The sequence below is a fragment of the Phyllobates terribilis genome, unplaced genomic scaffold (genome assembly GCF_046119375.1).
Source record: "Phyllobates terribilis strain yellow unplaced genomic scaffold, ASM4611937v1 Scaffold_11__3_contigs__length_659146591, whole genome shotgun sequence".
Classification (NCBI taxonomy): domain Eukaryota; kingdom Metazoa; phylum Chordata; class Amphibia; order Anura; family Dendrobatidae; genus Phyllobates; species Phyllobates terribilis.
Genome location: NW_027362771.1, coordinates 593,935,687 through 593,952,260, shown reverse-complemented (window position 1 = coordinate 593,952,260; position 16,574 = coordinate 593,935,687). Strand labels below are relative to the sequence as shown.

The 16,574-nt window shown below is 45.2% G+C and overlaps 1 protein-coding gene across 1 annotated transcript in view; it reads right to left on the bottom strand.

Moving 5' to 3' along the window:
• LOC141167069 (uncharacterized) overlaps window positions 1-16,574 on the bottom strand; it is a 132,353-nt gene that overhangs the window by 21,003 nt on the left and 94,776 nt on the right. Inside the window, exon 3 of the mRNA XM_073654410.1 lies at window positions 62-163. Coding sequence (XP_073510511.1) covers window positions 62-163 — 102 coding nt within the window. The remainder of the gene's footprint in view (window positions 1-61; window positions 164-16,574) is intronic.

The following is a 16,574-nucleotide window of genomic DNA, read 5'->3' as shown; positions in this document are numbered from 1 at the left end:
ACCCTGTATAGTGCTTTTATTACACAGTATTTAATCTCAGGAGCGCACAGAACAGACTTACCTGGAGGACTGCGCTCAATGATCAGTTCACACAAAGGACCGTAGAAAAAATCAGTGCAAACACATTTATTCCCATCAAAAGTTCCTCCATTTTGACATTGTACTGGAAGCAGAAGCAGAGAACAGAATTTAGATCCATTTTTACATATTACTGTAAATAACATGTTCGACACTGTAATAACAAGCTCATCTTCTCCTATATAATCATCAATAATATAACGAGTATAAGGAATACATGGGGAGCCAAGGAAACCAGACCCCTGTGGCCCTTGTCTGCTTTGCACAGGATGACACCATTCATAAAAACGGTGTTGCCCATAGCAACCTATCAGAGCTGAGCTTTCATTTTACCCGAGGAACCAATGAGAGCTGAGCTTTCATTTTACCCAAGGAACCACTCAGAGCTCAGCTTTCTTTTTACTAGAGGAACCAATCAGAGCTCAGCTTTCATTTTAGTAGAGGAACCAATCAGAGCTCAGCTTTCATTTTAGCAGAGGAACCTATCGGAGCTCAGCTTTCATTTTACCAGATCAACCAATCAGCTTTCATTTTACCAGAGGAACCAGAGCTCAGCTTTCATTTTAGCAGAGGAACCAATCAGAGCTCTGCTTTCATTTTAGCAGAGGAACCTATCGGAGCTCAGCTTTCATTTTAACAGATCAGCCAATCAGCTTTCATTTTACCAGAGTAACCAGAGCTCAGCTTTCATTTTAGCAGCGAAACCAATCAGAGCTCAGCTTTCATTTTAGCAGAGGAACCTATCGGAGCTCAGCTTTCATTTTACCAGATCAGCCAATCAGCTTTCATTTTACCAGAGGAACCAGAGCTCAGCTTTCATTTTAGCAGAGGAACCAATCGGAGCTCAGCTTTCATTTTACCAGATCAACGAATCAGCTTTCATTTTACCAGAGGAACCATAGCTCAGCTTTCATTTTAGCAGAGGAAGCAATCAGAGCTCAGCTTTCATTTTACCACAGCAGTGTAAGAAACATGTCATTATGTACTGAAGTTACTGGATGTGATTGTACACGGCCATTAGCGCTTCCAGCATCTATGTAATGGATAAGTATGTTGTACCTCCATTATCTTCTGCAAGACTCATAAGGGGAACCCTGTATTTTTTTTTCTTGAACAGTGCCTTGAGAAAGTATTCATGCTCCACATTTTCCACATTTTTTAAGTTTACACCCACAAACTTACATGTATTTTATTGGGATTATATGTGATACCAACACAAATTAGCAAGAATTTGTGACCTGTAGAGGAAATGATACATGGTTTTCTAATTATTTTAAAAATATAAATCTGAAAATTGTGAGGTGCATTTGTATCCAGCCTCTTGTAGTCTGATCCCCCTAAATAAAATCCTCAGTGACCAATCGTCTCCAGAAGTCACATGATTAGTACATTGAGTGTGTAATTTCTTCTCAGTATAACTACAGCTGTTCTGTGAAGGCCTCAGAGGTTTGTGTGGGAACATTAAGGATCAAACAGCATGATGAAAACCAAAGAGCCCACCAGACAGGTCAAGGATAAAGTTGTGAGGAGAGTAAAGCACAGTTAGGTTAGAAAAAATAGCCCAAGCTCTGAACATCTCACGGAGCACTGTGGAATCCATCATCCAAAAATAGAAGGAGTATGGCACAACCGCAAACCAACCAAGACATGGCCGTCCACCTAAACTGATATCCCAAGCAAGAAGGTCACTAATTAGAGAAGCAGCCAAAATGCCCACGGTCACTCTGGAGGAGCTGCAGATCTCCACAGCTCAGGTGGGAGTATCTATCCACAGGACAGTTCGTAGTCGCATACTCCACAAATCTGTCCTTTAAGGAAGAGTGGCAATAAGAAAAACATTTTTGAAAGCCATAGGAAACCCTGTTTTCAGTTTTCAAAAAGCCATGTTGGGGGCAGAGTGAGGATGTGATAGAAAGTGCTCTGGTCAGATGAGACCGAAGGAGAACTTTTTTGGAAAAAAATACAAAACGCTGTGTGTGGTGCAAAACTAACACTGTACCTCACCTTGAAAACACCATCCCCGCCGTCACACATTGTGCTGGCAGCATCATGCTCTGGGAAGGCTTTTCCTTAGTAGGGACCAGAAAGCTTGTCAGAGGTGATGGGAAGATGATGGAGATAAATACAGAACAATCCTGAAGGAAATCCTGGTAGACTCTGCAAAGACTTGTGACCGGAGCATAGGTTCACCTTCCAGCAGGACAATGACCCTAAACTTACTGCTATACCTACAATGGATGGCTTACATCCCAACATATTCCTGTGTCTGAATGGCGCAGTCCAGTCCAGATCAAAATCCCAATGAGACTCTGTGACAAGACTTGTAAATTGCTATTCAGATGCCTCCATCGAATCTCACTGAGAGAGAGCAAGTGTGCAAAGAAGAAGGGACAACAATGTCACTTCCAGATGTGCAAAGCTGGTAGAGACCAACTCCAAAAATTAGCAGCAATAAATGCAGTGAAAGATAGTCACACAAAATATTGACTCAGGGGGGCTGAATACAAAGGCACATCACAATTTTCAGATTTGTATTTTTAGATATTTAGAAAACCATGTATCATTTCCTTTATATGTCACAAATACTTGCTACTTTGTGTTGGTACCACATAAAATCCCAATGAAATACATTTAACTTTGTGGATGTAATGTGGAAAAGTTCATGGGGTATGAATACTTTTTCAAGGCATTGTATATACAGAAGGTATAACCTGGGTATCTTCTGTAAAAAATTACAGTGGTGGCCAAAAGTATTGGCACCCCGGCTATTCTGTCAGATAATACTCTGAAAATGATTGCAATCACAAATTCTTTGGTATTATTATCTTCATTTAATTTGTCTTCAATGAAAAAGCACAAAAAGAATTGTCCTAAAGCCAAATTGGATACAATTCCACACCAAACCTAAAAAAGGGGGTGGACAAAAGTATTGGCGCTGTTTGAAAAATCATGTGTTGCTTCTCTAATTCGTGTAATTAACAGCACCTGTAACTTACCTGTGGCACCTAACAGGTGTTGGCAATAACTAAATCACACTTGCAGCCAGTTAACATGGATTAAAGTTGACTCAACCTCTGTCCTGTGTCCTTGTGTGTACCACATTGAGCATGGAGAAAAGAAAGAAGACCAAAGAACTGTCTGAGGACTTGAGAAACCAAATTGTGAGGAAGCATGAGCAATCTCAAGGCTACAAGTCCATCTCCAAAGACCTGAATGTTCCTGTGTCTTCCGTGCGCAGTGACATTAAGAAGTTTAAAGCCCATGGCACTGTGGCTAACCTCCCTAGATGTGGACGGAAAAGAAAAATTGACGAGAGATTTCAACGCAAGATTGTGCGGATGGCGGATAAAGAACCTCGACTAACATCCAAACAAGTTCAAGCTGCCCTGCAGTCCGAGGGTACAACAGTGTCAACCTGTACTATCCGTCGGCGTCTGAATGAAAAGGGACTGTATGGTAGGATACCCAGGAAGACCCCACTTCTTACCCCGAGACATAAAAGAGCCAGGCTGGAGTTTGCCAAAACTTACCTGAGAAAGCCTAAAACGTTTTGGAAGAATGTTCTCTGGTCAGATGAGACAAAAGTAGAGCTTTTTGGGAAAAAGCATCAACATAGAGTGTACAGGAAAAAAAAAGAGGCATTCAAAGAAAAGAACATGGTCCCTACAGTCAAACATGGCGGAGGTTCCCTGATGTTTTGGGGTTGCTTTGCTGCCTCTGGCACTGGACTGCTAACCCTGTGTATGGCATTATGAAGTCTGAAGACTACCAACAAATTTTGCAGCATAATGTAGGGCCCAGTGTGAGAAAGCTGGGTCTCCCTCAGAGGTCATGGGTTTTCCAGCAGGACAATGACCCAAAACACACTTCCAAAAGCACTATAAAATGGTTTTAGAGAAAGCACTGGAGACTTCTAAGGTGGCCAGCAATGAGTCCAGACCTGAATCCCATAGAACACCTGTGGAGAGATCTCGAAATGGCAGTTTGGAGAAGGCACCCTTTAATATCAGGGACCTGGAGCAGTTTACCAAAGAAGAATGGTCTACAATTCCAGCAGAGCATTGTAAGAAACTCATTGATGGTTACCGGAAGCGGTTGTTCGCAGATATTTTGGCTAAAGGTTGTGCAACCAAGTATTAGGCTGAGGGTGCCAATACTTTTGTCTGGCCCATTTTTGGAGTTTTGTGTGAAATGATCAATGATTTTATTTTTGCTTCATTCTCTTTTGTGTTTTTTCCTTGCAAGCAAATTAAATGAAGATAATAATACCAAAGAATTTGTGATTGCAATCATTTTCAGGAAGAAACTGAGTATTATCTGACAGAATTGCAGGGGTGCCAATACTTTTGGCCACCACTATATATATGTACAGCTCCTGTATGTAATTATATACTGTTATAACTAACAAAGAAAGCTGCCCTCTGTAACAATATAACATGCAAACTTGAAATATATGAAAATGTAATTGCAATACTGCTCTAGAAAATAGGAAAAATGAAGATTAGTGATGAGCGAGCACTAAAATGCTCAGGTACTCGATGCTTGGAATGATTGAGTGCTCGACCCGAGCAACGAGACCAATGTAAGTCTATGGGAAACTCGAGCAATCTTCTGGGGGCTCCCCTCGTCGATCTGCAGAGGGCATAAAAATTGCCCAAATCGATGGGAACAGTGCTTAAATGGCATGTGAACAGCATGGGGAAGACCCCTGGAAACATTTCTGACTCCCAGGTCACTGCTGTCAACAATGTTATCAGAGGAATTACGCCACTTTTACGGACACACAATAAAACCCACAAAAACAAAACCAAAATGGATTTTCCTGGAAAATATGTTAAGGAACATCCTTTCCAGGGTAATTACTTGTACATAAGGCAAAATAAATAACCAAAAACAAAAATGCTTCTCCACAACTTGGGCTATATTCACCCGTAGCGTTTTTGATGCATTTTTGCATTGCTTTCAACGGTGAAAAATACATTCACCGGTAAATGTCATTTTAACATTTTACTACCTTATCTGGCCATGTGGTTTGAGAGACATGATCAGACACATCCTGTTTCATTTATGAAGGAGGGACTCTGAAAGTAACAAAACCTATTTTTATAGGCCCATCAGACAGCCCTTACTATTCATAAAGGGCCAGCAGTCAGCCCTTGCTGTTGCTAGAGAGCAATTCAGCCGGCTATGCTTTGTTGTTCCCATTATTAACGAGTGGGTCTCCTTTACTGTTATTGCATATGCAGTGACTGCAAGGGCTGCCAAAATTTGGACGCACGCCAATACCCCTTTGAAGAGACATAGAGTAGGGCCTCAGGAAAAAAAATGTTCCCATTATAAAGGAGTGGGTTTCCTATAGTGGTAATACCCATGCAGTGACTGCAAGAGCTGCCAAAATTTGGGAAAAACCCCAATAACAATTTAAAGACACATAGAGATGGGCCACAGTAACACAATGTTCCCATTAGAAAGGAGTGGATCTCCCATACTGTTCGTGCGTATACAGTGACTGCAATGGCTGCTAAAAATTTGGAGGCACGCCAATGCCCCTTGCAAGAGATGTAGAGGAGGGCCTCTTGAAAAAAATGTTCCCATTATTAGTAAGTGGGTTTCCCATACTGTTTGCCTATGCAGAGAAAACAATGGCTGCCAAAAATTTGGAGGCACCCCCAATGCCCCTTGCAAGAGATGCAGAGGAGGCCCTCCTGAAAAAAAATGTTCCCATTATTAGGAAGTGGGTCTCCCATACTGTTTGCCTATGCAGTGAATGCAAAAGCTGCCAAAAATGTGGAGGCTCTCCAATGTCCCTTGCAAGAGACGTAGATATGTTCATATGGTAGATATGGTGGTGATATGGTGGTGGAGGATGAGGATGAGGAGAAGGAGGAGGATAAGAGCAAATAGACAAAATCAGGAAGCATATACCCATGTCTGGGTGTGAAGACAGAGGTGCATGGGAATAGAGTTAGACCTCCCAAAAAAAAGACACTGTATTTGAGTTTATGTTACGCTGCTATCATTCGGTGGTGTTGAGAAGTTTGGTCCAATCCAGCCCTTGTTCATTTTTATAAGAGTCAGCCCGTCAGCATTTTCAGTTGACAGGCAGATGCGCCTATCGGTTATAATTCCACCAGCGGCACTAAAAACCAGCTCTGATAAAACGCTGGCGGCAGGGCAGGCCAGGACCTCCAAGGCATAGAGAGCCAGTTCATTCCACGTATCCAGCTTGGATACCCAATAATTAAAAGCCACAGAGGAATCATGGAGGACGTTGGTACGGTCAGCAAGGTACTCCTTCAGTATCTTCCCAAACTTTTCCCTCCTTGTGAGAGTACCCTGTGCGATACGAGGGTCTGAGAAAACTGTCCCAGAACTTTGACAGTGCTCCCCTGCCTCTGCTGGATTGCATTTGTGTCTCTCTCGCCTGTACTGTGACCTGTACTGCTGCCAGCGTTTTCAGATGGGAATTTTTTTAAGAATTCCGCAACAAGGGCTTTCTGGTACAGCCCCATCTTATTAAGCCAGTCCGGCGCGGGAATAAGAGACAGAAAGTTCTCCTTGTAGCGTGGGTCTAGAAGTGTCACCAACAAGTAATTGGACAACGCGAGGGTCACGGGAAAGGCAGCGTAACATAAACTCAGCCATGTGTGCCAGACTGCTAACAGGCAAGACTTCCGTGTCCTCACCAAGAGGACAGCTGACCATGCTCTCCTCCTCATCCTCCTCCTCCTACCTGTCCTCAGGACATCCATGCGAAACAAACGGTATGACAGTTGTGCAGGTAGTACCGTCTATAGCGCAAGAAGCTAGCTCCTGTTCCTCCTCCTCTTCCTCATTGTCACCCAATCCACGTTGGGAAGAGATGAGGCTGGGCTGTGTGGAATCACCCTGCATGGTTCCTTGCTTCATCTCATTGTGCTCCGCCTGCAATGCATTCTATTTAATTGTGAGCAGAGAGCATTTCAGAAGACAGAGAAGCAGGATGGTGATACTAATTATGGCGTCATCGTCGCTCACAAACTTGGTGGAGTCTTCAAAGTTTTGGAGGATGGTACAGATGTCTGACATCTATGTCCACTTCTAAGGTCTTATGTGTGGAGTCTGACCTGCATACTGATGGCCGTGTTGATGCTGATAGTCAACAACTGCCCTCTTTTGCTCACAAATCGTTCCCAACCTCTACAATGTATAGTTCCAACTTGTGGGGACATCGCACACCAGTCGATGAGCTGGAAACTGAAAATGCTGCTGAAGTACAGCAAGAGCGGCGAAAGCTGTACCTGACTTTCTAAAATGGGCACACACGCGGCGTACTTTGACAAGCAGATCCAGCAGACCTGGGTACGTTTTGAGAAACCACGAGGTTAAGCACATGGACCAGGCATGGTACGTGTGTAAGCTCGCCTCTCTTCAGAGCCGCCACCAGGTTCCGGCCATTGTCACACTCGTCCATGCCTGTCTTTAGGGTCAGAGGTGTCAGCCACAGATCTGCCTGGTCTTTCAGAGCTGTCCTCAACTCTTCAGCATTGTGCAGTTTGTCACCTAAGCATATTAGCTTCAGCACAGACTGTTGCCGCTTGGCCGAGGCAGTGATACAGTGCTTCCAATTTGTAACTGATGTGGTCATTTCGGAGATGAAGGCTGAAGAGGAGGAGGAGGAGGTGCAGGAGCTGTAGAATGTGGGCGCAATCCTGTTTGACCCAGGGCTCCACAATCCTCGGTGTCGGGAGGAAGTGTTCCGTCCCAAGGTCTGACTGGATCCCGATTTCCACTACTTTAACCCAGTGTGCCATCAGCAAGATGTACCGTCCCTGCCCACAAGCACTTGTCCACGTGTCCGAGGTTAGGTGGACTCTCCCAGTAACTGCGTTTTTGAGGGCACGGCTAATGTTGTGGGACATGTGTAAGTGTAATGCGGGGACGGCACACCGGGAGAAATAGTGGCGGCTGGGGACCGAGTACCGAGGGACGGCAGGTTGCAGAAAGCTTCCATCTCCATGAGCCTAAAAGGCAACATTTTGAGCGCAAGCATTCGCAAAATGTGTGAATTTAGTAGTGTGGCCTGTGGGGCATGGGCTGCGTATTTGCTCTTGCATTACAAGGAGTGGGGCAGGGACAACTGAACACTGCGCTTAGGCAAGGTTGTGGTCATGCTTGCTGATGGTTCTAGTTGAGAGTGTGCAATGACAAGTGCAGGGCGGGAGACATCTTCGCATGTGCCATGAACAGGGGATTGGCATGCATGCACAACAGCGGAACAAGCAGTGGTGTCACCCGCAGACACTGTTTCTGGACCCTGGGGTTCGTCCCACTTAGTCGGGTGCTTTGCTGCCATGTGCCTGATCATGCTGGTGGTGGTCAGGCTTCTAGTTTTGCTACCCCTGCTGATGCTAGCCTGGCAGGTGGTGCAAATGGCCTTTTTCGCGTTATCTGCAGAGTCTTTAAAAAACAACCAGACTCGGGAAGACCTAACAGTTGTACTGGCAACTTCCGTCGTGCTGGCGTTACGCTTTCCCGCCTTGTGTCTGCGGCCATCACACTGCTTCTTCCTGCCTGTTGTGGTGCTATGCCTCCCTCCCCCTGTGTGCTGCTATCCTCGCTCTGCATTTCCCGTTACCTGGTAGGGTCATTTACTATATCATCCACCACCTCATCGTCCACTTCCGCACCCTGATCCTCCTCCTGACTTTCTGACAATTGTGTCTCATCATCATCCACCTCTTGCGACAGTAATTGCACTTTCCCACTGTTGCCTTTGTGTGACCGTGGCTGCTCAAATATTTGGGCATTGCTGCAGGCGTTCTCCTCTTCACCCGCGCTTGAAGCTGGCTGGGCGTGAGGCCCGAATCTATAAATGGAAAAGTGAATAGCTCTTTTGAGTGTCCAAGTGTTGGATCATTTGTCTCCGGGCACTCAGCATGGTGGGAGGAAGGGTGATCAGGGTGAGGAATAAGCGGTCCAGACTCACGTCTACTGAGACTTCACCGTGTGGAAGACAGGGTGCTGGTGATGGTGGCAAAGTGACTGGAAGCATTATCTGCTATCCAACCAACAACCTTTTGACCCTGCTCTGTGTTCAATAGTGGTGTTCTGCGGTACCCTAGTAATTGGGACAGGAAGGTTGAGCGACAAGATGTGGCTGTTTGTTGTGGCACAATTTCAGCTTGCCCTCGGCCTCTACATGCACCATCACCATCACGTCCACTTCCCCGTCCCTTTCCACACACCTTTCCCATTTTAAATGGAGGACAATATTTTCCATGTTCACTACAAACGGCTGGAATTGAGCCACAATTATATGTGATACGTCTGACGGAGAACCACAGTTTTAAAAAGTGGGCCTGTAGTTTACTAATACTATTGTTCACAGCAACCTCATGTGAATAGCTTCACCGACACACTGCAACAAAATAGAAATGGAGGCCAAAAATGGCTGATTTTGGAACGCAGTTATATGTGATACGTCTGACGGAGAACCACGGTTTTAAAAAGCGGGCCTGTAGTTTACTAATATTATTGTTCACAGCAACCTCATGTGAATAGCTTCACCCACACACTGCAATAGAATGGAAAAGGAGGCCAATATTTTCAACGTTCAGTTCAAATTTCTGGATTTTCATCGCTGTAATGTGTAGAGATGAGCGTTGTTCTACTCGAACTGTTCGCCAATCTCAAATTCGAGCTGTTTTGGGCGGTGTTCGAGCCGTTCGGCGAACACGAACAATTTGAGAAAAATTCGGCTGTTCGAGGTTATGTTCGATAACTGTTCGTGCACCAAAATCATAACTGGATTTTTTCTCAGTAATGATGAAAATTAATGTTAATACGCAGTTTGAGTGTACAGCGGGGTGGGGGGAGGGGCAGGGGATGGATCTCTGCAGGAACAATGAAGATCTCCAATTTTTTTTCTCTTTCCCGCATTTACAGTGGGGAGGTGCAATCTGTCAGCCTATCAGCAGCGCACACACGGAGCGAAGTGCTTTTTTTCACACAAGCAAGGGCATGTGTCATTGGCAGTGTATGTCACATGTCCTTGCCCTATAAGACCAAGCCATTTTCCCCGTCGCCACCATTTTCTCACTGCTGCAGCTGCGTGTTAGACGGCACCGCTGTTGCTGTGTGCGCTATACCTTGTTAATTTCAAGCCAATTTTCGCACAAATCTACAGATAGCTTGGGAGTAGGGAATAGTTGTGATTGCAGTCCTTTTAAGGACTAGGTTACAGCATTTCCTACGACTTTTATCAGGCAGGTCTGTGCTCTTAAATAGATAGATTGTGGGAGTAAAGACTAATTGTAATTGGAGTCCTTTTCAGGACTAGGTTACATCAGTTCCTATCAGTTTTTGCCAGGCAGGTCTGTGCCAGTGCTGTGCAAGTTTTTTTCACAGCATTTGGCTGAATCTAGCAAAGCTAATCCTTTTTGGCCTATTGCAGAGTGTGTTAGTCAGTGGAGTAGCCATTCTGTGTTGCAAGATATACCACCTGTGTATAGAATACCAATTTTTTTACTGCACCTAGTGAAGTAAAATCTTTTGGGCATAGCATCATTCTATTAGTCCATCTATACTGACCTCCATCAGGTTGCAAATTGAATATAATTTTTTTCTGCATCTAGCTCTGAAAAAATATTGGGCTTCTAGCTGTGTGTGGGACTTGTTGTATTAGTCCATGTATACTGACCTCCATCAGGTTGCAAACTGCATATATTTTTTTCTTCATCTACCTCTGAAAAAATATTGGGCTTCTAGCTGTGTGTGGGACTTGTTCTATTAATCCATCTATACAGACCTCCATCAGGTTGCAAACTGAATATATTTTTTTCTGCATCTACCTCTGAAAAAATATTGGGCTTCTAGCTGTGTGTGGGACTTGTTCTATTAATCCATCTATACAGACCTCCATCAGGTTGCAAACTGAATATATTTTTTTCTGCATCTACCTCTGAAAAATATTGGGCTTCTAGCTGTGTGTGGGACTTGTTGTATTAGTCCATCTATACTGACCTCCATCAGGTTGCAAACTGAATATATTTTTTTCTGCATCTACCTCTGAAAAAATATTGGGCATCTAGCTGTGTGTGGGACTTGTTCTATTAATCCATCTATACAGACCTCCATCAGGTTGCAAACTGAATATATTTTTTTCTGCATCTACCTCTGAAAAAATATTGGGCTTCTAGCTGTGTGTGGGACTTGTTGTATTAGTCCATCTATACTGACCTCCATCAGGTTGCAAACTGAATATATTTTTTTCTGCATCTACCTCTGAAAAAATATTGGGCTTCTAGCTGTGTGTGGAACTTGTTCTATTAATCCATCTATACAGACCTCCATCAGGTTGCAAACTGAATATATTTTTTTCTGCATCTACCTCTGAAAAAATATTGGGCTTCTAGCTGTGTGTGGGACTTGTTGTATTAGTCCATCTATACTGACCTCCATCAGGTTGCAAACTGAATATATTTTTTTCTGCATCTACCTCTGAAAAAATATTGGGCTTCTAGCTGTGTGTGGGACTTGTTGTATTAGTCCATCTATACAGACCTCCATCAGGTTGCAAACTGAATATATTTTTTTCTGCATCTACCTCTGAAAAAATATTTGGCCTTCTAGCAGTGTGTGGGACTTTCTCTATTAGTCCATCTATACTGACCTCCATCAGGTTGCAAATTAAAAATAATTTTTATCTGCATCTAGCTCTGAAAAAATATTTGGCCTTCTAGCAGTGTGTGGGACTTTCTCTATTAGTCCATCTATACTGACCTCCATCAGGTTGCAAATTAAAAATAATTTTTATCTGCATCTAGCTCTGAAAAAATATTTGGCCTTCTAGCAGTGTGTGGGACTTTCTCTATTAGTCCATCTATACTGACCTCCATCAGGTTGCAAATTGAATATAATTTTTTTCTGCATCTAACCCAGCCAATAGTTTTGGCCTAATACCACAGTTTGGCCACTCAGCTCTGCTCAGTTCCCATCCATTGTTTTTTTGTGCAAACAACTCCAGAGTTGTTAATTAGTTAACCACCAAAATGAGTGGAAAAAGGCCTGCTGCTGGTGGAAAGGGGAATAGGAGTGTTGGGAAGGGGAAAAAAGGTTGTGTCCGTGGGGTAGGTGTTAAAGCAACAGTAACATCTGCAGAAGAAAGACCATCTTCCAGCCAAACTAAAATGTCTACTTCTTTTAGCGGACAATGTGATAAGATCCCTTTCTTACGGCCACGCCAATCGCTACAAATTCCAGATGAGGCACAAAAACAGCAGGTGCTTCAACGGATATCAAGTGCTCCTTTAAGTGGGCTCTCCTCCACATCAACTTCAACATCACAAATACTCCAGTCCTCAAAGGTGTCACCCCAATCGCACTTGCTTCCTCACAGCTCCCAAATCTCCAGCTGCCCGTCTGAGTATGAGGTGGAACAGATGGTTGAGTCTGCAGAGCTGTTTACTCATACTATAGCCTGGGAATCAGAGGTCGACTCCAGCGCTTCTGTGAATCCAGATGAGGAAATGATCTGCACTGATGCCCAGAATCTTTATGAGTCGGATCCAGGACCAGACGCAGAAGGTTCTGACCATAATGTAGACCCTCATTCCCAAACTGTAACTCCTGTTGGTGGAGACAATGAGGAAGACGATGATAAGACTCAAATACCTGATTGGAGCGACAACTTTAGTTTTTTGTCAGGGCAGGAACAGGTTGGCTCTGAGGACGACGGGTGTGATAACGCACAGGGTGATGATGATGAGGTTGGAGATCCCACTTACTGTCAACCCACAGTCAGCCAAGAGATGAGGTCAGCAGAGGAGGTGGAGGAAGATGCTAGTGACGACGAGGTCAGGTTGCGCCTTCCTGGACAGAGACGTAGTACTGGAAGCACGTCAACAACTGCATCCTCAAACACAACTCTGCCTCTCACCACAAGTCGTGGTGGCTCTTCAGGTCGCATGGGTGCTAAGCCTTGCATAGCCTGGGCATTTTTTCAGATCGATAAAGATGAGCCAACTCGTGTTATCTGTAACATTTGTCATCAAAAGCTAAGTAGAGGCCAAAAAATACATAGTTTGAGAACTTCATGCATGAACCGGCACATGGACATGAAGCATAAGTTGCAGTGGGTAGCTCAGTGTGCTACAATGCGGCCTAGCCGGCCGGGCCAACCACCGTCTGCCATATCTTGTGCATCCGCGGCCTCTTCATCCTCTGTGACTGGGGGGGACAGCAGTCACACCTGTTTTGGGGCGCAGACCTGCCACCTCTTTACCCGCAACAGCCAGCGTGATTGGCAGGTCATCATTTTCTTTGGAGGTGGTAACACCAGCTGGTGTTGAGCGCTGTCCGACATCGATAGCACCACCTTTGGATCAAGGCAACCTAACATGTCCGCCTGCATCTTCCTCACAGACCGGCAGTTTGCCGGGGACACCCTTATCAACCCCATCTAAGCACAATAGCCAGCCCTCGGTCCCTCACATGTGGACAAGTAAAAGACCATTTCCTCCTAGCCATGAGAAAGCTAAGAGGTTGAATTTCACCATCTGCAAGTTCTTGGCTACAGAAATGCTGCCTTTCCGCCTGGTGGACACAGAGGATTTTCGAGACCTTATGTCCGTCGCAGTGCCCCAGTACCAGATGCCCAGTCGGCACTACTTCTCAAAGAAAGGTGTGCCTGCGCTCCACCAGCATGTCGCACACAACATCACCGCTTCTTTGAGAAACTCTGTGTGTGACAGGGTGCATTTCACCACAGACACTTGGACGAGTAGGCATGGACAGGGGCGTTACATGTCGCTGACTGGGCACTGGGTAACTATGGTGACAGCAGGACAAGGGGCTGCTGTCCAAGTCTTGCCGTCCCCACGAGTTGTGCGTCAATCCTCTTTATGTCAAAGTTCCTCCACTGCTTCTGCCTCCTCAACCTCCTCTCGGTCTTCCACCTGCACCCAAAGCCTGTCTGGTCATGCCACAAGCTTTCTAACTGCGCAGAAGGGATCCTGCACACCTCCTTACTATGCTGGCAGTAGGGCTCAACGTCATCAGGCGGTTTTTACATTGAAATGTCTGGGAAATGTGAGTCACACAGCTGAGGAGTTGTGGTCAGCTCTGGAGAACCAATTTCATGAATGGTTGTCTCCACTGGACCTGAAACCAGGGAAGGCCGTGTGCGACAATGCTGCAAACCTGGGTGCGGCCCTTCGCCGGGGCAATGTCACACACGTGCCTTGTATGGCTCACGTGTTGAACCTGGTTGTCCAGCAATTTTTAGCCCACTATCCCAGACTAGATGGCCTTCTGCAGAGGGCACGGTCGCTTTGTGCTCACTTTCGCCGTTCGCATCCCGCAGCTCAGCGACTTACATCTCTACAGAAGTCGTTGGGCCTGCCACTTCACCGGCTAAAATGCGATGTGCCTACCCGGTGGAATTCAACTCTGCACATGTTGCAGCGACTGTGGCAGCACCGACAAGCCCTGGTGCAATACGTTCTGACGTATAGCCTGGGCCAACGAGATCCAGAGGTGGGGCAAATCACGCTGGAGGAGTGGTCTCAGATCAGGGACCTATGCACCCTTCTGCACAGTTCTGAAATGGCGACGAAGATGTTTAGTGCTGACGATGCCATTATCAGCATGACTATTCCGGTGATTTACATGCTGGAGCACATGTTAAACAGAATTCGGAGTCAGGTGGTGGCACAAGAGGAGGTGGAGGAAGTAGAGGAGGAGGAGTTGTATGCGGAAGGGCTAACATCTGCAAGGTCCAGACGGTCGGCAGCACCAAGGCGGCAGGCATGTGAGGGTGGGGGAGATGGTTTTACCAGGGCGCATGGTAGCAGCCAAACTAGTGAGGAAGGTGCAGGAGCCCAGGAAGAAGTGGAGGACGAACTGATGGAAGACTCATCAGATGAGGGAGACCTTGATCACATTTCTGTTGTGCGAGGTTGGGGGGAGAGGACAGAGGAAGGATGCATGATTGTTACCTCGCCACCAACACAACAGGGACTTGGTGCTCCTGGATGCGCAACACACATGAGTGCCTTCTTGCTGCACTACCTGCAACATGACCCTCGAATTGTGAGAATTAGAAATAATCCTGACTACTGGGTTGCCATACTGTTAGATCCCCGGTACAAAAGTAACTTTGCAGAAATTATTCCTGCCATAGAAAGGGATGCACGCATGCAGGAGTATCAGCAGAGACTGTTGCAGAATCTTACATGTGCTTTTCCACAAAATACCAGTGGTGCACGTAGTGAATCTCACAGTTCCAACTTGCCAACCGTGGGACCGTCAAGTGTTCAGCACTCAAGCCGTAACAGAACCACAGTATCTGCTGGTAACATCAATTTTGCGGAATCATTTCACCACTTTTTTAGCCCATCCTTTGCAAGGCCACAGGAGACAAGAAGTCTGACACATAGTCAACGCCTAGAGACGATGGTACAGGAGTATCTCCAAGTAAACATTGAAGCCACGACTGTGTCACTGGACCCTTGCTCTTTTTGGGCTTCCAATCTGGATAAATGGCCGGAGCTAGCCACTTACGCCTTGGAGATCTTGTCATGCCCCGCAGCCAGCGTTCTGTCTGAACGTGTGTTCAGCGCTGCTGATGGTGTGCTGACAGATAAGCACACGCGGCTCTCCACTGATAATGTAGACAGACTCACGTTCATAAAGATGAACAAATCATGGATCCGAAACGACTTTTCTACCCCTGTGTCATCCTGGGGAGAGTAAAAGCTTGATGATTGGTTAAAATCACCCTACCAACCGTTTTAAGCTTTCAAATTACTAATCATGTTTATCTGTATCTTGGCTGGAAAATAATTTGGGCTTTGTAGCAGTGTGCAGCACTGATTCTATTAGGCCATCTATAATAAGCTCCACCAGATTTAAAATTACTAATCATGTTTATCTGTATCTTGACTGGAAAATAATTTGGGCTTTGTAGCAGTGTGCAGCACTGATCCTATTAGGCCATCTATACTAAAGCTTCACCAGATTTAAAATTAATAATAATTTTTAGCTGCATCTAGCCCGGAAAATAATTTTGGGGCTCCGAGATGCGCAAGACACATAAGTGCCTTCTTGCTGCACTACCTGCAGCATGACCCTCATATTGTCAGAATTCGAAGTAATCATGACTACTGGGTTGCCACACTCTTAGATCCCCCAAACTTTTCGATCAACCTTTTCATTTTAATAAAGACCAAAAAAATGGTCATTTTTGAAATTATAAGCATTAGCAGGTTGTTAGTAACTGAAATCAAACAGTTTTCAACTCAAAACTTTATTCTAGGTGATGTTACATTTTCACATAGGACCCCTTGTTCGAAAGGAGCTTCTGAACTCTCTCGTCCATTGAATTTGTCAGGTTTTGGATGGTTTCTGCTTCAATTGTTTTGCATGAGGACAGAATACCCTCCCACTGTTGCTTAGATGTGAACTGCCTCCCGCCATCATAGACACTCCTTTTAATGATGCTCCAAAGGTTCTGA